At 36.7% G+C, this 27740-nt stretch overlaps 1 protein-coding gene across 5 annotated transcripts in view; it reads left to right on the top strand.

Annotated features, from left to right (window-relative positions):
• Positions 1 to 27740, top strand: part of Znf407 (zinc finger protein 407) — a 447403-nt gene that overhangs the window by 43188 nt on the left and 376475 nt on the right. For all 5 annotated transcript variants that reach the window (XM_074069625.1, XM_074069626.1, XM_074069624.1 and 2 more), the window contains exons 2-3: positions 8367 to 13104; positions 18398 to 18512. In XM_074069625.1, coding sequence (XP_073925726.1) covers positions 8427 to 13104; positions 18398 to 18512 — 4793 coding nt within the window. In that variant the 5' untranslated portion in view covers positions 8367 to 8426. The remainder of the gene's footprint in view (positions 1 to 8366; positions 13105 to 18397; positions 18513 to 27740) is intronic.

Here is a 27740-nt window from a genome sequence, read left to right as displayed (position 1 = left end):
CAAACAACAGAATGCTTCCATCCAAAATGAGCAGATTTTTCAGGAAGCAGGAAGATATTTCCTTTACACCATACAAATGGAAATTTAAAGTTAGTTCTACCATATCGCTCTTTAATAATTCTTGATTTTATGCATACACACACACACACACACACACACACATTTGATGCATGGTCTAATGTATCAGACTATCCTGGAACTCATGTAGCCCAGATAGTCTCAAACTTGTGATCCTGCTCCTCAGTCTCTTGAGTGATGGGATTACAGCTGGGCACTACTATGCCAGGCCTTTTGTCAGTTTGTCATAATCCATATCAGATCTGGTTTTGATTGTAGGAGTGCTATAAATGTAAATGCCATTTTATTACAGTTTTGAAATGGATAGGAATTTTGTCTCTAATGCATTTCATATGACCTATACTGATAAAATAATGTCTCTTGACCTCTTCCTGTGTGCCTCAGTACTGGTGTACTAGTATAGGAGCTTCCTATTGAGAGTTGGAGCAAATATGAGGGAAATGTATGTAACATATATGTAAAGGAGGTGTGAACTCGAGCCATATTTTTGACAAGATGGAAAGGAGAGAAGGGTTATGTTAGTTGTCTATTGCTACATAAGAAATTAGTCAAAATATAGTGACTTAAAGTGACAAGCCTTTATTATCATGTTATTCTTGTGGGTTAGGAATTTGGGAATGGGTTTACCTGGGGAGTTCTGGCTTTAGGTCTGTCCTGTGCTGCAGTCAGGGTTTTGTAAGGGTAACTGTCATTTGAAGGAGTAACTGAGTCTGGAGGGTGTGCTACCAAGACTTGTTCTTCCCTAGCAGTTGGCAGGAGCCCCAGGTTCCTCACTGGCTTTGGGGAGAAGGCTTTGGTCCTCACTCATGGGCCACTCCACAGGCTGCATAGGGAGCTTCCCTACATCCTACTGGCTTCCCCTGGAAGAATGATCCTATGGGGATGGCATGTGGCAAGCTTGTGCTGTTTGGGATTTAGCACTGGTGGGAGTATTCTCACTTCCACTGTTTTCTGTCTCTTAGAAGTAGGCCACTGAGTGTAGGGAAGTAGGCTGCACCTTTTGAATGAAGTAACAAAGCCTTTGCAGAGTTACTTAAAACCACCACAGACACTTTCTGGGTAGTTTCATAAACAACTTTACAAACTTACAACTTAGATCAGTGGGGAGTTGGGCTTACTGGACCCAAGTGTCATGAACTAGTCCCATTGTGAATAAACCAGACTTTAAGGCACATGCATTTGTGGAAATTGCCCCTGGCATCAATCTAGTTAATGTAATTTTAAGGTGCTAACTATACTCTTAGAGAATTACTTACTCACCTTGCAGTTGTGAGCATTCTCATGGAAGAATAATCTTACTCCTTGTAGGATCAGAGACTGTTTTGTGTTCTCTTAGGAACTGATGTTTCTGATGGGAGAGGTGTGGCAGGGGAGGGTAGAGCAAAGCACCTTTGGTTGCCCTGAGATTATGCACACTAGTAGTACAGAGCTTCCCTTGGGAAGAATGGTGCGAGGACTTGAATAAGGTAGCAGTGTGATGATACAGTTTCATAGGAAGTCCAGTTGGAAAAGGCAGATTGAGAGAGATAAGATCCACTAACTTCTGTTTATCCTCCCTTTCCTCTGCTGTTGCCATTGCAGCTCACAGTAGACAGGTAGCTAGTCTCACCTGGACCCCTAGTAGGGTCATAATAACTTCTGGTTGTTATCCTCTTTTTCTCCCCACGTGGTACGGGGGATTGAACCTAGGCCTCACACATGCTAGGCAAGCATTCTCCTGCGTGAGCCAAGCCTTCCAGTCCTTTTGTATCTTGGTTTTGAGTTCAACCAAGTCTTGCTAACTTTGCCGGGCTGACTTGAAACCCCGCTATCCTCCTGGCCTCCACCTTCCATGTAGCTACTGTTATCTCCATGCACCACCACTCCTAGCATGGGGTCATCCTTTTTTGGACTCCTCATAGGAAAAGGACAAGAGACATTAGGTATTCTTGTGTATAGCTGTGTCCAGGAAGGGTGAAGGGTGAGGGCAGGTGGGATTGGAGGCAGGAAGAAGATGGGTTCTAGTGTGGCATCATCAGATTAGTGAGAGAATGTGCTTGTGAGTGTGTAAATACGTGTGTGTGTGTGAGAGAGAGTCACTGAGAGAGCAAGAGCTTCAGCTCTCTTCATGTATACCCCTTAGAAATGAAGACTAAAGATGGAATGAATAAGGAATGGAACAAAAGGGATGAACATGAAGCTATCTGTAGTACAGCTAGCACTTGAAATGGTTGATTAATTGTTCAGTTTCTGCTCTTCCTGAAATGCTCTTTAAAACACTGACTTCCCATGAGAAGTGGCCACCAGGTGTCATCAGAAGGCTGCTATTGACTTGTTCTGTTATTGTTCCCGAAAAGTATGTGACTGTTTTTTGATTGCTTTCTTGCAGCATTTTTTTCTTTTAAATCATGGCAGAGAACTATTTAAGTTAGAGTGGGGACTTTATATTGTGAGAGTTTCTGAGTGAGTTCATAAAATGAAGACAATAAAGTTCCATGTAACTTATTTTTTTGGTCAAGAAACAACTACTTAAGGATTTGTGTTCCAGTTAAGATATATGCTGAGGGGCAACTGATTACTTTGTATAGCAAGCCTCATGCTTAAAGATTGGGTATAAGACATACTGCTATATTATAGTCCAGATGCCTACTGAGTCTTCTCAGTCTTGAAACCCTTACTGGGAAGACATCTAAAAGTCATTTTTCTGCTCTGTTTCAAGTGCACCTGAGAAGGGGCAGTGAATCTGTCCCTGCCTTCTTGTTTTGCTTTGTTACTGAGAGAATCAGGTGCTTTCTGGAGTATGGTAAGTTTTCAGTAACTTATTTTTTGAATGAATGAATGAAATCTGTGTCAGAAAAAATGAGCCCTTGAACTTTTCCATTCTGGTGATGTTAGAATTCTTTAAAAAACACTTCTCTGCCCCTATCTCCGTTGGTAATGTTAACTTATTCTAATAACCTTTTCTAATTTAAAAATTTTACGTTAGCATAACTCTCACTTGTATTTAATTCCTTCTAAATCACTTTAAGGTATTCACTAAACTGTTCCTGTTTACTGACTTTGTCCTAGTTCCAGATCTTGGAACTTAAATTATTATGAGCTCTTTCTATCTCTAGACTGCCTCTACCTCCAGTGTGACTTACATCTTGATAAATCTTTCTAAAATGGTGCAGTGTTTTATTGACTTCCTTCTGGAACTACTGAATGAAATCCACTTCTTTGGGAACCTTCTGTGATCTGGGCAGGGTTGATTAGCTGCCTGCTTTGTACGTTACTCTTCGGTGGAAAGCTACGCACTCTGGTCTGCCCAGAGTTCCACTGCCTCCTGTGTGTTTAAGGCTTTGCTTAGTACTGTCTTCCCTTGAGATGTTTAACTGTTCCTCCCTGCTCTCTCAGCAAAAGTAAAAAAAGGTTTTGCTTCTTCAAGAGTTGAGTCAAAAAATTTCACTTGTTCCAATGTCTACTTGGACGTGTGAGTTTTGCTCATTTATATAGGTGCAGATCTTAGTTTATATTACATGATTGTGTATCGCCGTGTAGACTGTTATTCCAGTGGACAGTGTATGTGTATCACAGGGCGGTGGTTGTTTTCATCTGATAGGCACTCAGTGTGCTTGTTGTTACTTCTTGATGCCAGGAGATGTTAGATGACTTCATTAAGTTAAAAAATAAATTGAGAAGTAACAAATGTTGAAGAATTTTCCCTTTATTTTAGAATTTTCGGAACCATTATATACAAGATAATAAAGGGTCTCATTATTTTCTCCTGCAATCAATGTGGTTGTCATTCTTTTGTCTCTAAAAATACACATCAGAACATCCACTGTAAACAGACGTGTGCATGTGTTCCCTAAGTGAGTGAGTGTGTGTTCTACACGTGTGTTGCTTAAGATGGGCTCTTACTACTGCCCGCAGCAAAGGTGACCTTGCTGTTTTCTATGGCAATGTTTGCAGAAGAAGTGATGGTTGGGCTTGTGTCTAAAGGAAGGGAGTTCATGCTGGTTTAGGCTAAGTGTTAAAATGCTTTTAAACAGAACTTCTGTTGCATGTTTTCAAACATACACATATAGAAACATTTGAAACATTGATAGAATAGTATAATGAATCTCTTTATGTTTGTCACTCAGCCTTTATCACTACCAGCTCATAACTTCACTATGCCCCTCTCCTGGATGTCTTTCATTTCTTCTGTAAAAACTTGGCTATTAGTTATTTCTTATCACAAAGAAGCATTCATTCATTTTAGTACATTATAAGTGTTTAGAATTGTTCTAGGCTCTTGGGATATATATGGGTGAATAAAATAAACCATGATTTATATTCTGACATGAAGAGACAGAAAGTAACTTGACACATAAATAACCATAACAGGAAAAGCATCGATTTCATCCAGATTTAAAACTTGCTTATCAACATCAAAGATACTATTAATAAAAAGAAAAGGGAGAAAATATTTGTAAAACATATCTGACAGAGAATTTATATCCAGAATCCATAAGTAACTCTTACAACTCAGTACGAAAAGTAACCAGGTGAAGGCATGGGTAGAAGACTAACACAGTGCATACAATATTCAGCACTGTCACCAGTCACCAGGGAAATGCACATTCATTCACACTGCGCACATCCACTGTGGTGACTAAAATGTAAAAGGCTGACAGCAAGTACTGGTGAGGATGTGGGTCAACCAGAATTCTTTCTTATACAGTGCAGGTGGCAATGCAAAACAATACAACCACTTTGAAAATCAGTCAAGTAACCCAGAAATATTACTAAGAAGTATTTACATAATAGAAATGAAAATAGTATGTTTGTGAAAAGGCATGTACAAGAATATTTGTAGTTCCATGCTGGTGGAGTGGCTTAAGTGGTAGTGTGCCTGCCTAGCAAGTGTGAGGCCCTGAGTTCAACCCCCCAGTACTGCCAAAAAAGATATTCATAGCAACAAAAAGGAATGGCTCACATGTCCATCAGCGGAATTGTGTTACAACTGTAGAGTGTGTTACTACTCAGCAGTGAAATGGAATATCCTTCTGACATGCAAAAAGAATATCATGTTGAACAAAATGAAGCCAGACCCCTCCCCCACACAGCTTATTATATGATTCCATTCATATGAACTTCTAGAACAGGCTGAAGTAATCTATTCTTTAGAATAGAAGAATTCTGAACTGTGGTAGGTGGAGTCCAGGATTGAGGAATGAGGGGTGTGTTACCTAAGACTGACTGTGAAGGGGCAGGAGACATCGTTTCAGGGAGGTACAGACCTCTGTATATTGCCTGGGGTACTGGGTGTGTGTGTGTGTAGGGGCACCCTCTGCACATCTTTGGCTTCTCCTTCTCTGCATACTTCACCTCTCTTTTACTCTGCCCCTCAACTCAGCTCCCTCTCCCTGTGCTTTGGCCTTCTCCAGACAGTAAGCTGGGCTCCCTTGGGTACTTTTCATCACTCAGTGATCACTGTACTTTGGTGTCTCATGTCCACTGTCTTTTGCTGCTGCTTCATAGATTTTGTATATATTTTTTTACCATTGTTTTCAAGCATAACAGTAATTCCTGCCTGTTGACTCCATCTGACCAGAAGTAGCTATCCTAGGTTGGACAATGTATCTATTTAAAAAAATATGTGGTTTTGGGCTGGCAGTAGTGGAGCGCCTACCTGGTAAAGTTCAAGGTCCTGTGTTCAAACCCCATACCGCCAATTCACAATGAAGCAAAATAAATAAATAGGTTGTCTTGTAGCTTCACATTTTGGCACATACCATAATTTCAGCACTCTGAGACAGGAGAGTCGAATTTGAGGCCAGCCTGGGCTACAAAGTGAGACCCTATTTCAACCCTCCCACCCCCACTGTCTTGCCACTTACAGTGTAAATTCTGGGAGGATGGGGCCTTTGGAGTTCCCCACAAACATTCATTACCTCTTACATAATGTATACTTTCTGGAACACATTTTCAAGAAATATATCTAAACTAATGTTGAACATCTTACTAGTGTAATAAACCCATATCCATTTATCTTTTTTCACTTTTGTCTAGATGTGTTATACATGATCTAATTTAAACCTTCTTTTTTTTTTGTCTTACTGGAAATTGAACCCAAAGCCTTGCAAGGGTTTGCCAGGCAGACGTTTTACCACTTGCGTCACTCTTCTAGCCCTTTTGTTCATATTTTGTTCTTGAGACAGGGTCTTGCTAACTTTGTCCAGGGTGGCCATGAATTCATGGTCCTGCCTCTTCCAAGGTAGCTGGGATTATGGGTATGTACCGCTACTCCTGGCTTTAAATAGTTTTATTGAGATATATGCAATGTAGTGTATTTAAGAATATTCATAGGTATATACAACCCTTTTCTTAGTAAAATTTAAAACACTCTTATCACCTCAGAAAGAAAACTTATACTTTTTAGCTGTTAACTTCTCAGTGTACCCTCCTACCTCCAGCCCTAAGGAACTGTTGATCCGTCTCGAGAGATATCTGTGTTCTGGACATTTTATATAAAAAAAAAATCAGATAATATGTGATCTGTTACTTAACATGGTGTTTTCAAAGCCCATCCATATTATCAATCCATTCCTTTTTATGGTCGAATAAAATTGTGTTGTATGGATAATACTGTATTTTGTTTAATCATTTGGTTGATGGACATTTTAGTTGTTTCCACCTTTTGGCTGTTATGAACCATAGTACCATAAACATTGTGTGCAGGTTGCTATGTGGGCAGGTGTACCTAGGAGTGTAATTGCTGGGTCATATGGAAACTCCATATTTAATCATTTGATGAAGGGACAGACGGTTACAAAGTGTCTGCACCATTTTACATCCCGTTAGCAGTATATGAGGGTTCTTGTTTGTCTACATCCTCACCAACATTTGTGATCTGATTTATTTTTTTTCCTTTTGAGACAGTGTTTTGCTATGTTGCCCAGACTGGGCTCCAGCCTTCTTCCTGCTTTAGTCCTCCTGAATTCTTTAACTACAGGCATGTGCCACTGTACCCTGCTTTATTCTGACTTTTTGATCATAGCCATCCTAGTGGTGTGAAAGCAGTATTTGATTATGATTTGGAGTGTATTTCTCTAATGACTTCTGATGCAGGGTATTTGTTTATGTGCTCATTGGCCATTTGTGAATTTCCTTTGGAGAAATATATATTCAGATTCTTTATTCATTTTACAGCTAGTTTGCCTTATGGAGTTGTAAGAGTTCTTTATACATTCTGATTACAAATCTCTTATCTGATATACAATTTGCAAAAATTTTCTCCTATTTTATGGGTTCTTTTCTTTTGTCATGTTCTTTAAAGCATATAGTGTCTTTTGAAGTTTAAATTTTGATGAAATCCAATTTATCTGTTTTATTCTATTACTTGTGCATTTGATGGTATGCTTAATGTTTTATTTTTGTTGTCTACTTTTAGCAGAGTCAAAGCAATAAGCTTCATTTTATTTGTCACTTATGGTATAGTTAAACCTAACTGTCATTATCTTTGAGGCTGTACTATATTGATGACTTTTTATTAACATCAAATAAAATAGCATTTGGCTGAAAATTCTAGTCATAGTGTGAAGTAAATGGAAAAGGATATGTTTTAATTTAATTAAATATTGCAATGAAAAATAAAATCAGCAATATTGATTTTTAAAGCATTTTATTCAATATAATTCTTTTTTTTCCCTTAAAACTTACTCTATTAATTCTCCTGTACCACTGACATTTCCCTTTGCCATTAACCTTCAGACAACAAAAAATGAATGTGAGATAAGGAAGGTAATGACTGACAGGTAGAATAGGAGTGGCTTTTCATTGGCAAAAGAACTCGACATGAATGGTGATAGGTGGTCAGACTACACGTTATTTTAATTGAGGTCCACTTGGAAAAGTTATGGTAAGGCCTTTTGTTTTTGGGGAAAGGGATGAAGCAGTTGCTTTTCCACTAGCACATGGGAGGCTGAAGAGGGGAAGGCCTGACTTCCAGACTTCCTTTATTTCAGTTTCACAGAGTGGGAGTCCATTGAATGTAATTTGAAAAGAGAGGTGTCAACTGAAATCTACTAGTTCAGAGATTTGAAACATGAGAGTTTTTTTTGGAACTTGGTCAAGAGTGTCTTTTTCTCTCAAGTATGTCATAGTATTGCTTCCTGAGTCAATAGTAGTGTGGTGTGATATTCCATAAATCTGTATACTTTTCAAAAACAACTTTATACATGTGATCAGGAAATTTCACAATATAATTTTCATCTGATTTTAGACTAATATGTGTGCATTTTATGTTCAAAGACTTCATACTATGTTTACTTACTTCACAGGTTATGAGTGCTACGTAAGCCACCTTTGACATAAGAAACGTCACCAGAACTTTACTAGTAATGGATTCTGAGAATAAACCTGAGAACGACGAGGACAAAAATATGAGCAAGGAAGCAAAAAATGTGAGAAGTATTTCATCCCATAATGACAATTTTGGGCCTGTTTCTGACATGATAGCAAATGCCTCTGAGAGTGTCACCAACAAAAGAGGTTTTTTGGACTCATCCAACTTTGGCAGTGACATTGTGGAGGAAGAGAGAAATGAACATCCTTCCAAGAGAATGAGAGTAGAAGAGGCAGAACGCTTTGAGTCTGGAGAGCAGGGTGCTGGTGGATCCAGCACTCCTGAGGGCTCAGCCCAAGAAGTGGGCATCCCGTTAGATGAGGCAGGAAAGGAGACCTTCCTGAAGGACTGCTCAGATGCAGGCGCAGCTCTTCCAAATGCTTTCTCCTCCTCTTGTGATTTTAGCACTCTTGATGCCCTTTCTCTGAAAACAGACAGGGAAAGAAAACCTGCTCAGGAAACGGTTTCCCTTGATACCGAAAGAGAATCTCCTTTTCCCCTGAAAAAAATTAGTGCTAGTTGCACCTTTGGAAATGTAGATGCTGTTCTCAAGTGTAGTATATGTAGCCATTTGTTTTCTTCATGCTCTGATTTGGAAAAGCATGCTGAATGTCACATGCAGCAGGCTAAGGAGCATACCTGCTGCTACTGTAGCCAGAAAGCAGAGAGCAGCTCAGCTCTCCACATGCATATCAAACATACACATGGTCCACAGAAGGTCTTTTCTTGTGAACTTTGTGGCTTTCAGTGTGTAGAAGAAAACCTGTTGAATGCGCACTATCTTGGTAAAACACATCTCCGGCGTCAGAATCTTGTTGCTCGTGGAGGATTTGTACAGATCTTAACAAAACAACCTTTTCCTAAGAAAACATGTACCACAGGAACAAAGAAACCAAGAGCCTCTAAAGCAGTGGCAAAGGATGGGGATGCAAAAGGAATTCCCAGTATGAGGAGCAAATTTAAAGACTGTGGAGGAAGTGTTTCTCCACATGGTAGTAGCAGTGAGCTCCTTGTTGAAATGGTGCCATCCAGGAATATTTCATCAGAAAAAGCAGAGATTGTTGAAGAAAATGTTATTTCCATTGGTGTAGCTGGAAATCTTACAAATGAGAGCAAACAGCTAGAAGGCACAGTAACCCCAGAAGGTGTTTTAGGTAAATCAGAATCTACCAAAAATATCCTGCAGACAACACATAGTATCAGTACCACCTCAAGGGCAAGACCTGAGCGTAATATTCTAATGTTAGGTAATAGTTTTCGCCGACGGAGTGGCACTTTGGCCTTGAAGGGCCAGGCCAAGAAAAGGTTTAATCTTTTAGGAGTTAATAAAAGAGGCACAAGTGAAACTCAGAGGATGTGTATGAAAAACTTTAGAACACAGATCAAAACAAATGCTGAAGAACCAATGCCAAAACACATAGAAACGAGCAACAATGTCCAGAGCCTGTGTGTGACTACCGTAGACACCCTGGAAATGGTACAGGACAAAACAAGTTCCTGTTTTCTGGGTTCCATGCAGCTGGACTCCTCAACAGTGAAGCCAGCTTCTGACCACCAGATTTCATGTACCTGTACAGACTGTGGTCAAATGGCTACACATAGAACAGATTTGGAAATCCATGTGAAAAGGTCCCATGCAGGAGAGATGAAATTGTACTGTCAGGCTTGTGACTTTTCTAGTACATCGAGGAGGGACTTGGAGGAACATTTGCACAACAGCCAGCATCAACAATCTGCTTCTGTTCTCAGTTGTCAGTGTTGTTCCTTTACTTCCTTGAATGAAATGAAACTTAGAGACCACATGAAGGAAAAGCATGATATGGATTTTCTTTGCACTGCTTGTAATCTGTTCTTGTCTGAGAAAGATGTGGAAGAACACAAAGCAACCGAGAAGCATGTTAGTTTATTGGTTCAACCAAAGAATTCTCTGTCATTGAACAATGATTCTGTTTTACAGACATTAACTTTAAGTACTTTAGAATCAGTAGATTCTACAAAAGATTCTATGAATGAATCAGGGAAAGCTGCTCAGGAAGAACCTGTTAAGTCCAGGGTAAGCCATGGAATTGAAGTAAGGCATTCAAGTAAGCCTCAGTTTCAATGTAAGAAGTGTTTTTATAAAACAAGATCTTCTACTGTTCTCACAAGACACATAAAGCTTCGACATGGTCAAGACTATCACTTTCTTTGTAAAGCATGCAATCTTTATTCATTGAGCAAAGAAGGAATGGAGAAACACATTAAAAGAAGCAAGCATCTTGAAAATGCTAAGAAAAATAATATTGGCTTAAGTTTTGAAGAATGTATTGAAAGGGTATGTATAGGTACAAATGATAAGAAAGAAGAATTTAACATTTCCGGAAATGGAAGGACTGAAGGCCATATAGGTGTGCAATTACAGGAGCATTCCTATCTTGAGAAGAGCATAGAAAATCCTAAGGATATGTCGCAGCCTGGTGTCATCACCAAAGATGGTGAACACTTGAACACTTTGAACATCACTCCAAAGAGAGGGAGACCCAAAGGCAACATCTCACGGACATGTTCACACTGTGGTCTTTTGGCCTCTAGTATTACAAATTTGACTGTTCACATTAGACGTAAACACAGTCACCAGTATAGTTATTTGTGCAAAGTTTGTAAGTATTATACTGTAACTAAGGGAGATATGGAACGTCATTGTGCCACCAAGAAGCATAAAGGACGGGTAGAAGTAGAGGCAAATGGGAAACACAGTTCGGATGTAATTGTTGGCCCAGAAGTGGGCAATCTTGAAGCCTGTGAAAAGAACACTCATTCAGCAGTGGCTGTTTCCCATGAACAAACTAAAACGTTAACTGAGTCACATACCTCTGCTTTAGAGAAGCCAGTGATAGATCATGGAACTCCAACTGAGGTAGAAGCTGAAAATGTTTTTCATTCTGTAGATGGAGAAGTTAGCAGTCATCTCGCTGAAAGGGGACAAGGTTCTCCAGAGCCAGAAGACCTCCAACAGGGGGATGCATCTGCCCAGAGAGATGTTGCAGGTACAAGTGATAACAAGTGTCTGTACTGTGAGTTTAATGCCCACTCCTCTGCTACTCTAGAGCTGCATGTGAAACGGAAACATACAAAAGAGTTTGAGTTCTATTGCATGGCCTGTGATTACTATGCAGTCACTCGTCGAGAGATGACGAGGCACGCAGCGACAGAGAAGCACAAAATGAAAAGGCAGTCTTATCTCAACTCTTCTAATGGAGAAGTGAGTTCTGCAGAAATGTCCAAAAATGTCATTATACCTGAAGCAGAGCATTCAGAAAATCCTGAGGCATTTCAAATAATTTCAGACCAACCATCTGCTACTCTAAAATCTAGAAATGCTACACATTGCTCTATTTTAGATGAGAATACTAATTTAGATATGTCTAAAGTACTCTGTGCTCCTGAGTCTGTAGAAATTGAGACTGAGGATGAATCTAATTTCAGTGAAGAACATCCCTTTTGTGAGACTTTCCAACAGCCCCTTGTCAAGGATAAAGGTATAAAACCTGAGGAAATGGTATCCCTTAACATTTCCTCTAGTTACGTCTCCCCAAGCAGATTTCAGAATGAAATTTCAGGGAGCTCTGCTTTGAATTCTGAGACAGCAAAGAAAAACCATGATGTGCTGAATGACGGTGATTCAAGTACACATTGTGAGAGAGATGGAGGCGGTAAAGGAGCTGGTGGAGGTAAAGTCTTTGACAAACGCCCATGTGCTGCAGTCCTAGATGGGGGGCCTTCTGCTGAAAGCACTTCCTCTGTGGTGATGAGGATAACAAGAGAGCAGCTAACCCTGGATGATAGTGGTCAGAACAAAGCTGGTTGTGCACATCATCCAGAGGTGTTGAAAGATGTGCAAACAAATCCCATTCTGGAGAATAAGGAAATTCTGTTGGATTCACAACATGAAACAGAAGTTATTTTGGAAGAGGATGGCCCAGCTTCTGATAGCACAGTTGTGAGCAATGATGTTTATGAAACTATAATCAGTGTTGATGATAAAGGGCAGGCCATGTACAGTTTTGGCCGGTTTGATTCTTCCATAATTAGAATTAAGAACCCTGAAGATGGTGAATTGATAGACCAGTCGGAAGAGGATCTGATGGCAACTGGGGTGAAAATTAGTGAGTTGCCCATAAAAGACTGTGCTCAAGGTTTGAAAAAGAAGAAAGTTGAAGGTGGTTCCTTTGGTGAATCCACACGAATCCGTTGTGATGATTGTGGCTTCTTAGCAGATGGACTGAGTGGACTGAATGTTCACATAGCCATGAAGCATCCCACGAAAGAGAAACACTTTCATTGTTTACTGTGTGGAAAATCATTCTATACAGAAAGTAACCTTCATCAGCATTTGGCTAGTGCTGGTCATATGAGAAATGAACAGGCCAGTGTAGAAGAGCTTCCAGAGGGAGGGGCCACCTTTAAATGTGTCAAGTGTACAGAGCCCTTTGATTCTGAACAAAATTTATTTCTACATATTAAAGGACAGCATGAGGAATTGCTACGAGAGGTGAATAAGTATATAGTGGAAGACACTGAGCAAATCAATCGTGAAAGAGAGGAAAACCAGGGAAATGTTTGCAAGTACTGTGGGAAGATGTGTCGAAGTAGTAATTCGATGGCATTTCTGGCACACATTCGCACTCATACAGGTATGTAAACTAAAGTGCAAAGGTATGATAAAGTTTGGACATTTGTTCCCATCTTGATATGCATTTGTTTGTTGACCTTCCACCTAATTTCACATTTCACTGCCATGTGGTGCTCTTATTACGTCTGTAATAAGTCATTGTTGACACTTAACATTTTTAGAAGTGATTCCAAAGGCAGGTTGGTTGATAAGTCTCTTTTACTTTTGTCAAAAAGCCTAGTCTCTCCGATGCTTTTGTTAAAATCCCTACTACAATTTTTCACTTGTTCTATGTCTTAATTACTTGGTTTTCCAAAGTATATATTAAGTGACACTTTATGTTTTTGGAGGACATATTAAATGGCTTTTGGCTTTTAATAAAATTTTTCTTGCAATTTCAGGGATATAAAAGTATTCATTACCAGATATTTTATATCCAGAAGTATAACCCCAGGCAGGAAGATTCTACTTTTAAGGATCAAAATTAGTCAACACATTTCAGTCAATATGTACTGGGATTTGATTTTCATGGAGGTAGCACCTGCTTTAGTCACATTTAGTATTCCATGTTAACGTTTAATTTGGGGAGAAAATTGAAAAAAAGCACTTTTTTGTGGGAAATGCATAAGCTACTGTTCTAAATTTATGTAAAAATTCACTGCAGTGTTTCTATAAACCTGCCATACATTCTTTATTTTAAATAGACAGCTTTTCTAAATCATTGTGCTCTGCTTAGACAAGTTCTGTCTCCATGGTTGAATTTATGAGTGGATTTGAATAATAAATTCACATTTCAATGAACATATTTTCATTAACACTGTAAGGTTTACTTTACTGTACTTTTAAATAATGGCTTATTATTAAAGCTATACTTTAAATTCATGCAGTTTTTGAAACTTAGTGCATGCTTACAAGGAGAAAGAAAAGTATAGAGCATTATTTCTAGGTGAGGATGATTAAAGATAGATAAAAGTTTTCCATTGAAAAAAGTAATAGGACAACCTATATAAGATTAATCTAGGCAAATATAAATGTTGTACTACCAATCTCAACTAGTCACATGCCATAAAACTATTTTTTGGAGTAAGTTTAAATGGTTATTTGTTTACATAATTAGTACCTCTGTCAGTATCTTATTGCAGCTCACTTTTCTGAAATTATATGGTCTTAGAAATTAGGTCTGTTCATATGCACAGAAAATATGCATTTTCTTAATATGCCCTCTTAAGGCAGATAACTGAATAAAACTAAGGGGAAGATGCTAATGGAGCTCTTTTTAGAATTCTTTATGCAACTGTCTGGTCAAGACATGTTGCTTTTAATTGATGTGTCCATTACTTGAATTCTCTTGTAATTATAGTCAATAAGTCTTGTAAATGTGTTAGAGCTCACTAAAAGCATACAAATTCAAGAACAGAGTAAGGCTAATAATTTAAAATAATCAATGTAGGCATTTCAGCACTTAATTTCCCTTGTGTGTTGATAGCTGATCATTCTTAATCCATTAAGATTTATTTAGTCGTTTACAATGCAAAATAGGTTTGCACTGGTCACTTGTGCCATTTGAAAATGTCCACCAGGTTAAGTGCAGAATGTAGTCCATTAGTCTTCCTTGACTATATGTATTAATTGCATTTAAAATCGAGTTAATGTGGATGTGAAAGTGAGGTAACTGTCAATATGTGACAAAGTAACCCTGCTTATATAAGTTACATCACTGATTGTAACATTTAGTAAAAGTTAGCATACTTTTTTTTTTTTAAAACATCTTTTATTGGTCTTATCAGCAAGTACATTTTTATGGAGCGCACAGAGAAATCCTTCCTGAGTACGAATTGTCACTCCACTATTAGAATTTTGCAAGTCATTTTTGGAGAAGTTGGTCTCAGGTTATAATGCAATTTTTCCGCCCCCATTCTTGGAGCATCTTAAAATGAATTGCCCTTCTGATACTTTGCTTATGTCCATGAAATAGTAATGCAGGGACTCTTATTAATGGTTAACTGGAAAAGGGCTTACTCTTCCAGTCCTTTTTTCATATTTTGTGATTTGTTTTATGTTTTATATAACCTTTCCCTCATCTTTAGCATGATAAAAGTAGCCCTCTAAGAAATAAATGAGTTTTCGTTATCAAGACTTTAGGAAGAAAGCATCTTAGAGTTTTCCATGCATTCGCTGGTGTGAAGCAGTGAGACCAATAATAGCAGTCTTCTTTCTCACATTAATGGGGTTCATGGAGCTATGTTCTCTGTCCTGCAGTATTCTGCTAAAGCTTTTGTTTAACATGACATGGAAGATACTATTAGGCCTCAAGATTGTCTGAAGCCATTCTGCTTATGTTCAGAGTGCTCTGATCACTTGTGTATTTTCAAAGTGTCGTTGTGGGGATATATGTATGGCGTTTGTGACTTCACTGAAAACTCTTGGAACTCAATGTATTACAGTTTAGAGAACACACAGATCACTAGGAGAGTTAATTTGAAGGCTGAATACAGTAAGAACAGGGAGACTACTTTCTTCATTTCTTTCCACATGCCCAACTCATAATTGGCACTTGGTATTATTTGTTGAATGAGTGAATGAATGAGCAATTGAGGGAGTGAGTGGGTAAGTGAGTAAGTGAATGAAAGGATGAATGAATTAAGTGTTCAGAAAGGACTATGGAATTTAGACTGTGGTTGAGAAGCAATAGATGATATACCTCTTCATTACTTCTTACTTAATTCCTTTAAGACTTACTGGTTTTTGTTTGACTTTTCCAATGAATGTTAGTGTCACATCTGTATATGCATAACAGTTAGTAATGCAGACTAGATTTTTCAGTCTTTGGAATTTGTTCTGGTAAAATAATCAGGTGCCAGAAAGTTAGAGGGCCTCTTTAGTTTTTCCCCTTCAAAAAAACCTCACAGACCAAATTTAAAAGTCTTTCTGAGAATAATACTGCCCCAAGGAATGGACCTATTTAAGATAACATTGAAAGCTTGTAGTAATAAAATATACCTTAGAGAAAAACAAATTAGAAATACGTGGTTTTACAGGGTTGGCCTGTACCTGGATCTGTTTTATACTGTGTATAAGAAGCTTTAAAGTGGAAGCATTATCAGTTAGGAAAAAAGAAAAAGGGATGGATTTTCATTTCCTTATATTGAGAAGTATCGCCTCAGCTGGTGTTTGAATTCTTTTTTTTTTCTTTTTTTCTTCTTTTCTGGGTACTGGGGTTTGAACTTGGCCTCACACTTGCTAGGCCACACTCTACCACTTGAGCTATTCCACCAGCCCCGGTGGGTGTTTGAATTCTTACCGGACCAAAAGGAGATGCTAACACAGTCTACTCTGAATAGAAGATATGAAGGAGAGTCAAGACCTTTGTGGTTTTGGGTAGAATGCCTTATCGATGTGTTATCCGTACATTGCAGAAGTGATTACTGAGGCCTATAGGAAGGAGTTCCTCATAGAATAGCTGTGAAGAGCAAATTGAAAATACAAAGGTCCCCATTCCACCTGTGTGGCTTTGGTGCCACTTGAGAGGAACTGTCACAGTGCAGGTGCTGTGTGAGTAAAGCCAAAACTCAGCCAGAGTTATTTTTTGTTCAACTTCCCCAAATTGCCATAGAAGTAGATATTGGGAGAACTTTGTCTTTTATTTGAAATCTGATATTATTGTAAATTAATGATTTCCAAATTATTCTTTTAGCATTTCAGTTTAAATATGAGTAGATTAGTTCTCACTCTTTTCAGAAGTCTCTTTACAGAATTTTGTCTATGTTAATGTTATAAAGTAGTGATAAGCTTAGTTTTTTATCAGAACCATTTAAATAAACCATAGTTTTCTGAAGTGATTGATAGAATGTGATTGTTATAAGCTGCAGTCTCAACCTGCTTTTGACATTTAAATATAAACTTGATTAGATGTAGCCATTCAGGTGCTAAATATATTTTATATCTACTTCTAACCATAGAAATGGAAGTATTCAGAGATCTAGCTTCATTGTCATTGAACTGTGAAATATTCAACCTTGTCTGCCCATGCTTAGTACTGTTGACTTTTTTATTTCTGTTGGAAGATTAAAATTAAATGCTTCACTTTTTTCGTCAGCTTTTGGGAATTAAATTGAAATTTAAGACTCTAAATTTTTTTACTGAGTGCTTCAGTTTCAACAAAGTATTCTTGGAGGATTCTTTTTTCAAGGGCACACTGCATGAACATTCATTGATCAAATATGATTTATTGCAATTTTTAAATTTGGGCTCTTTTTTGTATACTTATTAACTCTCACATATTTCATATCCTATCTACTTATATCAGGAGAGGTATTTCACCAAGTAGTTAGTAAACATTATATGAAAAATCTGGAAATATATTATAAAAAACTGTGGTTTTTATTATTTTGATTAACTTGAAAATATAGTGGTTAGAAAATTGGGAAATGGTATGTACATATTTTGTACCCTAGAAGAACATTGTTTCTCATTAATGTGCGTTAAATATTAGTATGTTTTAGTTAAAAATCTTATCTATTGCTGGTAGTGATTTTATTGAGTTTCATTTAGTTTTATTTTCTCATTTTTGAGTACAGTCTGTTCTTATTTCTTATGAAATGATTAAAGCATTTTATTATTATCATTGTGACTTTTGTGTTGAAGTACTTGTTCATGAAATCAATAGCAACCAAAATGTCAATACTCTGGATTTGCTGAATCATCATAGCTTTTTAAATTATATAATGATCATAAAAACACAGTAGTTTATCCACTATATATTCATACATTGTATATGATTATAAAATAGTAATATTGTGGATCATTTGAAATAAATGACAGCAAAAACATCTGAAAAAAACTTTTTAATATCTATAAATTCAAAGCTTGGGAAATAGGAGAAAACAAGATGGCCACTGGAAAACATGCTCCATGATACTCTTTTAGAGATACCCGTCACCCTGTTTGCAATTGTATTTTAAAAATGTTCCATTTTAAATAGAGTACCTTTAAGAAGTATTTTTGTGAATTGTAAGAAAAATGTGTAAAATTATTTAGCTTGTCTTGTCTACTTAATGCTGCTCAACAGTATCATTTTTGACTTTAAATCAGAAATATTATTGAAAGTTGGGAAGATTCACTGAAAGATTAAAGCCTTCTGGGTAGAATAATTATGGAATCAGTCTATTTGAGATATAAATGAATGCAAGCATACCATTTTGGGGACAGAAATTCTTAATTAGATATGAGATATGATTTAGGATTTAGCCCTCTTTTTAAAACTGTCAGTAATGTATTATTCAAACCAAATCTTATTTTATGTTAAATTTACTCAGGATCAAAACCATTCAAGTGCAAGATATGCCATTTTGCAACAGCTCAGCTTGGGGATGCCAGAAACCATGTGAAAAGGCACCTTGGGATGAGGGAATACAAGTGTCATGTCTGTGGGTGAGTAAATTGAAGCCATCGCTACTGTGTGAACTAGGAAGCCTGTGCAGGATATTCATTGTTTCAGAATTCAGAACTGATATGAGTAAGAGTGGCTAAAATTATGCATGCATATCCTCCTTTCCTTTGTTATGGTAAATTCCTTAAATACAGTTATGACATTCCTCTCCCACTTCTAATCCTGTTCTGAAGATGAGCAATTTTATGGGCTACAAGGTCAATTTGAACCTGTAATCTGTAAATTGACTAAATTATAGGATGTTCATTCACATTGCCAGAGAGAACTATAAATTCCATTTAAAGACATTAAAAAATACACAATATAGCTTTAGGAATGTCTATGTATGTTTTTTTTCCTTTTAGTTTTGGCTTTAATTTTAATCACAGTGGCACTTTGGATCCATTGGACTTATTATATAAGGATTCAGATTCAAATTTAGATGGCTAGTTACTGATTATTTGAAGGAAGACGTGATAAAAACAGTGTATAATGTATTTTTGTATAACTTTATTTCAAAACCAGTTACCTTTTTTAGTTAATGGCTCTTTGCAGAGCCATTCTTAATGTTTGTCATTCAAATGTGTTACATTTAATAGAAAGTATTGAGGTGCCTTAATGTAAAACCAATTAATTTAGCAGAAATGTTTAAAAGGTTTTAAAATGCTATAACATAGATGGTGTCATAGGACATTTAGAGATGTATTTTAATAGTCTACTTCTGATTAAAAGTATATTTTAAGGTTATGCTACAGAAATTAATAAGTACATCATATAGAAACACTTTATGGGAAACCTAAGAAATCTGCGATTCCTAAAGGTTCGTTTACAAACTATTGCTGGTTCAATTGAATTATGCAATGTGCACATGTTATATTGTTGTATTTTCAGTAGAAGATTCTTTAGATTGATATTACCATGTAAATATCCTTTAACTCAGAAACAGCCTGTGCGTTTTTGTTGGACAGTACATTTCATCCCAGGATGCAGTTGAGCCTTAAGATAGTTTTACAAATAACTTTGCAAGCAGTTTTATTAACCAATGTCTGTGATTTATTCATTGGGAGGATTGATGGTTCAGTGACTTGCAGCTAAAGTAAATGAAGATGAACCTTTGCCTTGAAGCCCCCTGAAGATCAGTGGGAAAATGAGTTTTGTTACTACTGATTTTAGCTGCAGGAGTCAAGTGCCAAATGGCTCATTTTAATTGCTATAGGTCTTGGAATTTTAAAAGATAACTCATTTATTGTTTTTATCCTATGAGTTATAGGAGAGAAGATGGCCCTGACTTCAATGAAAATTTTCTATTAGGTGACAACAAGCAGTTTCTTTCTTGTTTTTGAGAAATAAGTAAATAAATTTTGTATACTCTGTTAGTTGGAATCTAATTCTATTCATTTTTTATTGGAGTTATTAAGACCCTGGAAAGAGAAGAAACTTTTTCAGAGAACATTTTTTGACATATATTGTATCAAACAATTCATAATTAATTAGTCTTAATTGTATAATTTGAACAGTGCACCCTTTGCTTAGCTAATTGCTTGCTACATTCAACTGAAATGTTGCACTTGTACTTTATATCCATGATTAGCAAGATACAGAATTATAAGTAAGTATGCACATACTGAGTTTTATATTGTTGCCATAGAGAGCTGTCTGTGAATGTGTGCACACACACACACGCACGTGTGAGCACATGTGTAGAACAGATATTCTAGATTCCAGGATTGTATCTTTCAGAATTATGGTAGCCATTAACTTTCATCTGACTATGAGATAATTTTTTATTTTTTGAGATGAAATTTAATTTGCAGGCTATGTGACATTTTAACAGGATAGTTACTTTTATAGCAAAGCTTAAAGTTCTGAAGAATTGGAGTAAACAAAAGAGTAACTATTGATTTATGTAGTTGAAACAACAATAATGAATTGAATAGTCTAATGTTAAAGAAAAAGTGTCAGATTTTTGTGTTTCATAGGAATAGAGTAGTGTGGAACTTAAAGATTGAAAATGGGAAACAAAAAAAGCAGGGATTGGTTATCCATCTAGAAGCACGAGAGAGCATTGGTACATTAACATTGCTGACAGTGTCAATTCATTATCATTGATGGCTAAATAATCTTAGAAATGCTCAGTGGACCTATTAGTTCCTGAACATAAGCAGCTCATGCTGCATTTCTTCATCAGCTTTAATTACTATAAATTTCATCTTTTATAAAATCGTGTTGTAAGAGGTGAGGCGATCTTTTGGGAACATTAACTCTATAATTTTGTCACAAACAGAAGGTCCTGCACTGTTTTCTTTTTTTCCAGTAGTTAGTATCTTAGTCTCAGTCTTTTAGAATTGTATTAATGAGCACTTCATTATTTGAATCACATGAAGTTACTTCTCAAATACTCCTGATTGAATAATACATAAAAATATCAGGGCAGGCACACTTTTAAAGTGAAATTACTACTTAAATACTATACTCTTTTTTTTTTTCGTAGTAAAAACTTGGTTTTCTTGAAGAAAAATGTAATACTTTATGATGAAATTGATGGAACTGACAGACACTAAGTTTTGTTGAATCAAGCTCCACACTGATGTTTCAGGTTACTTTTATTGTTTCTTTTCCTTATCTTTCTATGAGAAGACCTTAATTTTAGAGTTGGGTGGTAGCAACTCCCATATCAAAAACTCTTTTAACTGTTAGTTGTCTGACCTATGTTGATCTTTGAATCTTCAAGATCAGTTTTAGGATGGTTTCCTCCTTAACCCCCATTGGTTAATCTTGGCTGCCTTGTATCATGGATTAAAATTAGTTTGACAGAAGAAGCTGAATGTGTTAAAAGTCAAATTCCTATTGTTTAGTTGGGGCTCAGAATTTAGAATTTAAATTCTACTTGAGCAAGGACCACCTGCTCATGTCATAGTAAAGATTTCAGCAGTGTCTGGTTTTGCACTTCTCCTTTTTAAGTACATCTTTTAGACAGTGTTTAAGACCCATTTATCTTGCTTTTGATTTTAGGAAGAACATTTTTTTTTTGAACAGTAGAGTTTCTTAATCATGTTTTTCTTACATCCAAGTATGATCAAGAAAGGAATTTTATAGAATATATTGGTATTTATATTTAGGCATTTGATGCATAGTTAACATGAAAATCTATCACGGGTTGATGTAGGGCTTAGTGGAAGCAAAAATAAATAATGGAAAGCATCTCTGAAAAAGTCAGTAACTTATTTAATAACCTTATACTTAAAAGTAGGCAGAATATGTCTTTTTATTAAATTCATGATCTCTACCTTTATTGTTTTTAGTATTCAGGAACTTGAAAATCTAAAAAGTCATTTTAGACATCATGTCATGTTAATTCCTTTAAATTTACTTTAATTCTGTGTACGAAGTAGTGTACGGTAGCCACTCAAAAGTAGTGCTTATGCAGTGCTTTGTGGTTTAGTAAATGTCTTGATTAATAATCATAGCATTTGCTGGTCATGATAGCTTTGTGTGATCGTGGAACTCTTGTTTGTTATCCCATGTTTAGTGATGTACTAAAATTATGCAACTAATAATGGTGGATCATTGTTACTCTTCGTTTTAATTATTCCTTTTCTTTTTCTGCTTTTTGTCAGACCTGTTTTTTCATTACTGACTTACTTTAATTAGTACTCCTTTTTCCCCCCTCCAGGTTGTTTTCACTAGCATGTAATAAATGTAACTTATCTAGTTCCTCCCACTAGCCACTTTTATTTTCTGTTTTTGCTCAGATTTACGCTCTTTAAACAATTGCTTGCATAATGTCTTACTTTCAGATTCTGGCATTTCCCCCAGCCCCCATCTGTTCCTTTGTTTCAGTCTTCCTACTTAAAAGTGTGTTTTGAATGATTTTACTGTTTTCCACCATTGTCCTTCATGTGTTGATAATTTATTGTACTCAATTGAGTGGTAGAACATGTCTGTGTTATAGAATAAAATAAGTGCCAAAAATGTAAAGATGACATCAACCTGAGTTTTTATTTTTTAGTTAATTAACTTTAAAGAATTACAGAAAACTTTTATAATTAGGCCCGTGATTTTCATAAAGCTAGGAAATGATACCTAAGTTTCACATGCTATTATTCAGAAGCATAGACCCCAATATATGTGATTTAGAGACTGTGTTTTTTACTGATGGATTTCCCTGTGTCTGCTCATGAGTTGTGTGTGTGGAATTAATTAGATGAATAGGATTTACCTAATCAGGAGAGAGTAAGGACATTTTCTAAATCTGTCATCTCTGGGTTCATAAGAAGATTCCAGACTTTTAAAATTGTTCTTCACTGTGCTTAGGGACTGTTTATTCCCAGTTGGTTTAAGAAACCTTAAATAGAAAGTTACTAATGCGATAAAACTGTGTGTGTGTGTGCGCGCGCGCGCGCGTGCGTGTGCGCGTGCACGCTTGTGGCATTACCTAGTTTTTGTGCATTAGAAGGGATCTCTATGTAGATGATTATAATGTCACTTTCTGACCTTTGCAGCTTGAATAATTGTAAATCATTGCTTCATAACGTGTCAGAGAATGTCTGTACTAGGCAATTAAATGGCAGAATATAATAGACCAAATTATTGCCTGTCATGTTTTCAACAACACAGTTAGTATTTGAGTTACACTTAATCATTACGTGCATTAGCAACTTCATTGGAATCCAGCTTCAGGCTGAGCGTGAAATACATTACATTACTTAAACCTCTAATGGTACAAGTCATTTATTTGTGTTGAAGTGTACAACATGCAGAGTTTCATAAAGCAAGGAACACTTGAGAGCTTAATTTATCCAAATCAAAGTCTAAATGCAGATAAACACAAGTGGCAAAAATTAGTAATTTTTATAGGCTGGAAATATTTAAAAATACATGGTTGTGGGTAATTGTAGGCAGCAGGAATAAATTAAAATCACTATTTTTAGTCTGCTCTAAGAACTAAAGCTGTGTATACCTAAATCGTTAAAACCACCATGGAATTTCATTTTTAGCTGAACAATTAATTACACCCATCATATCTACAGATGTATCGAATAAAATAAGTATTTAGTTCAGCTGGTTATTTTGGTTAAAGAAGTATAGATAGAAAAAGTTTGTTTTATACTGTGGCATGAATTAACGTTTGTAACAATACAAAGTGCAGTATCTCAGTTTTGTAAAAAATATTTAAATTGACAGGAAAGTACTGTCATAAAGGTTGCATTATACGTGTAACATTGTATTGCTTTTAGCCTAATGATATATTTTTGTCTCCATTTTGAAAATTTTAAACTGCCCTGCAGTGATCATTCTCTCTCTCTCCCTGTCACTTAAGAGAATGAAGACTTGATAGTAATTACTTATCCATCTGAGGTTATAATCCTTGAAATACCTTTTAAATTTTGAAGAACCTTTTAAACATTTTTAAATACAAGTCACCTCATAATTCGAAAATCTAAGCAGTATCTTGGTAATAATATTCAAATAACAATGTTCTTTCTTAGAAATCTATTTTCCAGTGAACTGATTTGTCAGTACAGGAGAGTTATGGCAGTGTTAGGACAGTAAAGTAGAAATAGGGAAAGCCTTTCCTAGCTTCTCCTCATGGTGAAAGGAGAACTCATCTGTCACTATCTTTCCCTATTTTCCTTCTTTGTGGTAACATTTTCCTGACTTTTTGACCTGGAAGAATGGGGGTCATAGATTTATTGCAAGGCCAGAAGGTATAATCAACCTATAACAAAATAGAGATAAAATAAACATTGTCACTTGTTGGTATTATAGTTAGAAACATTGGCATCTGCCTTTTCCAGTGAAACAATCATGTCCCATTGTCTTAAGTCATTGTTGCTTTATTTGTATTTTAAAATGGCTCTGGGATGATTAAAAAACTGGTGAGTGTCTTAGTGTTCTGTAACCTTCTCATCCCCACAGTAGCATACAGGAGGCTAGTAGTCACTCTCTGGCTTCCTTCCCCTGCTCTGTAATTTATTTTTTCTTGTTAACCTGTTTTCTACTTTCTTCTTCCTGCTCATATTACTTTGCCTAAGCTTTTGCTCTTTGATTTGTCCAACAACTGGGTAAGAGAAGGTTTGAGAGTTATAGGTAGAAGAGAAGCCTGTCCATTGATTTATGATTTCTTTCTTTTATTCAGCAGATCTTTTTTTTTTTTTTTTGGCAACGCTGGGGTTTGAACTCAGAGCCCTCATGCTCACTAGGCAGGCACTCTACTACTTGAGCCACCCAGCCCTTTTTGCTGTAGGTGTTTTTCACATAGGGTCCCATTGAGATGTTCCTATTTTCGCTTCCTTTGTAACTGAAATGACTGACATGTACCACCATAGTCAACCTTTTTTGATTTGAATTGGGGTCCTGTGAATTTTTTACTCAGAGAACCATGATCTTTTGGTTCTCTGGCTCCTGAGTAGCTAGGATTACAGGTGACTGGCTTAAGTATTGTTCAAATAGGGTCTTTCATTTATGCCCAAGCTGGCCTGGAGCACAGTCCTCCTTTTCATGGTTCCCACGTAGCTGGGATTAATAGGCTTGCACCACTAAGCCCAGCTTTTATTGATTAAGTTGACTTCAAACTGAGATCTTCCTCATCTCTGCCTCCCTGAAGTAGTTAGGGTTATAGGCATGAGCCACCATGCCTAGCCTCATTGAGCAAATTTTTCCAAATCTCTTCTTTATGGTGCATAGTGACAAGGTAATACACTGGCCCTGTGGTCATGAGCTACCCAGAGTAGAAAGATTTGAAGGAGCCACTCCAGGAGTGGAAACCCTGCTCTGCGGAGCACCGTAGAGTTCATATCTGCTGGAGTTGGATCTTAAAGGCTAGGGAGTATTTACAAGGCAGGTTTGGGTATTTTTAACAGAGGAAGCTAAGGAACAATGGAATAGCATGACCTGTTACTTAGAATATGGACAAAAGTTGCTAAGTATGTGATTTGATGGAGGGAGGTGTGCATTACATAGTTATATGCTGACCACTGATATGTGGCAGTGCTGTGTTAGTGTTTAGGGCTAGAAGATTAAAACGATATATCCCTCAAATAGAGAAAACTCAGATTCAGTAATGGTCAAGTCTTCCTGTCTGATTCAAAAGGTGTTTGTGGGGTAGGTGGCTTATGTTGCATGTCACAGAGGAGCAGGGGCAGCCTAGTCCATGCAGGGCCTGTGGCAGGGGCCACCATGATGTCTGGTATGTTCAGGAATTGCAGATAAACTCAGTGCTGCCTGAGGCTAGTTTGTCAAGTGACGTGCACAATTTTAGGGATGGTTGGGTGAGGTAGACAGACAGGGATTATGTCACACAGCTGTGCCATGCTAAGATGTTGAATGTTGGCCATTCCTCTTCTTTTCATCTTTACCCCCCTTTTTTAACTTGTATGACTTAACCAGTTTTCTGGGCAATAAAGCAGAGTGAAGGGGGGAAGTAAATTACTGCCTCAGAATCAAGGGGCATGGAATTAGTCAGAATTATTTTAAGAGAATTTCACTATGTGTAATTTTAATTATGGATATTATTGATTTGGATAATTATAAGTAAATAGGTGATAACCGTTCCATATAGCTTAATGTAGCATAGTTACAAATAATAATGGAAGGACATACATAGTTCCATGGTCTTGATACCAGTGTTCACATACAATTATTAGGTGGAATATGCATCTGTAATTGTTTCAATCAAATAATCTGAATGAGCAGTGTACATTGGGACAGAAAACCATTGCTTTTTAAAAGTATATATTGTTCAATAATACACTTATTTGCACACTTCTTAGTACTCAGGCACTTTGATTATTTCTAACCCCTGAATTTTATGGTTTTGTAGCCGTTTTCCTCTGTATCTTTGGCCCACTTACTTTTTTCCTTCGTGTTGGCTTTGGACTGAGAGTGCTTGTTAGCATGTGCTCTACCTCCTGAGTCACGAGTCCCCGTGGCTCGTTTTTGTTCATCTCTTGAGAACCTTATGTTTGTTGCTGCCACTTGGCTTTAGAGATATGGGAAGGTCATTGTTATCCAAATATCAGGTACTAAGTTCTGAGTTCCAAGCAGTGTCTAATGCTGCTCTGTAGAAACATGAATTTTCAGAAAGTTACTGTTCATTTGCTATTTTCATTCAGTTTTAAAAGGCACTAATTACTGCTGAGGTGCTATTGGAAAATACCGAGCTCCATCAAAGGGTGGTTGTTTTGAAGGACCAGTAAAGGGTTCATTTGCATCATAAGTATGCCTTGTTTTATCTGTGGTTCAGGGATCATCAGAATATTCTTATAAATTTGACTAAATGTAAGATCCTCTTACTGAACTGTTTTAGAAGTGCTGCTATAAATGAAGTAGGTGGAAATGGTCTCATGGTGTTAACACATCTAGTAATTATCATTACAATATTAACAAATAAGTATGAATTTTTAAATTGTGGCCAGTGACATTGATAGTCAGGTGTTCCATAGTTTAAATTTGCATTAATCTGAAAAATTGGACTATGTTTAAATATTAAAGACATTTTAGTATTCCCCACTCAAATTTATTTTAAAAATAGGGATTTAGAACTTAGATGATTTAATCCATCTAGTGGACAGATAAAGAAATTTGGGTCAAGAGCTTAAGTGACTTCAAAAATGAAGAAAAGAACCCAGAACTTCTGATTCTCAGGTCAGAAACAGCTATTTCTGTTATATATGGCTGGCATTCTAATTAGTTTTAATATATCTCTTAGACTTTTTAAACTTCACTGTTTTTTTAGCTATCAGTCTTTTTACAAGGGAAATAATAGACAGATTTTTAAACAGCAAAGTCAATCACTTGACTCATTTATTCATTTTTGAATATTTTCTGGGTGCCCAATTTATGAATTCTGGTTTCAGGAACTCACAGTGATAAGTCTGTCACAATTCCTTTTTTTTTTTTAATGTTTTTTTATTTTTTTATTTTTTTAATTTTTTTTGGGGTTTTTTTTTTTTCATTTTTCTTTTATTATTCATATGTGCATACAAGGCTTGGTTCATTTCTCCCCCCTGCCCCCACCCCCTCCCTTACCACCCACTCCACCCCCTCCCGGTCCCCCCCCTCAATACCCACCAGAAAGTATTTTGCCCTTATCTCTAATTTTGTTGTAGAGAGAGTATAAGCAATAATAGGAAGGAACAAGGGGTTTTGCTGGTTGAGATAAGGATAGCTATACAGGGCATTGACTCACATTGATTTCCTGTGCGTGGGTGTTACCTTCTAGGTTAATT

This window comes from Castor canadensis, chromosome 4, assembly GCF_047511655.1.
Source record: "Castor canadensis chromosome 4, mCasCan1.hap1v2, whole genome shotgun sequence".
NCBI lineage: Eukaryota > Metazoa > Chordata > Mammalia > Rodentia > Castoridae > Castor > Castor canadensis.
This window is presented reverse-complemented; position numbering and strand designations above follow the sequence as displayed.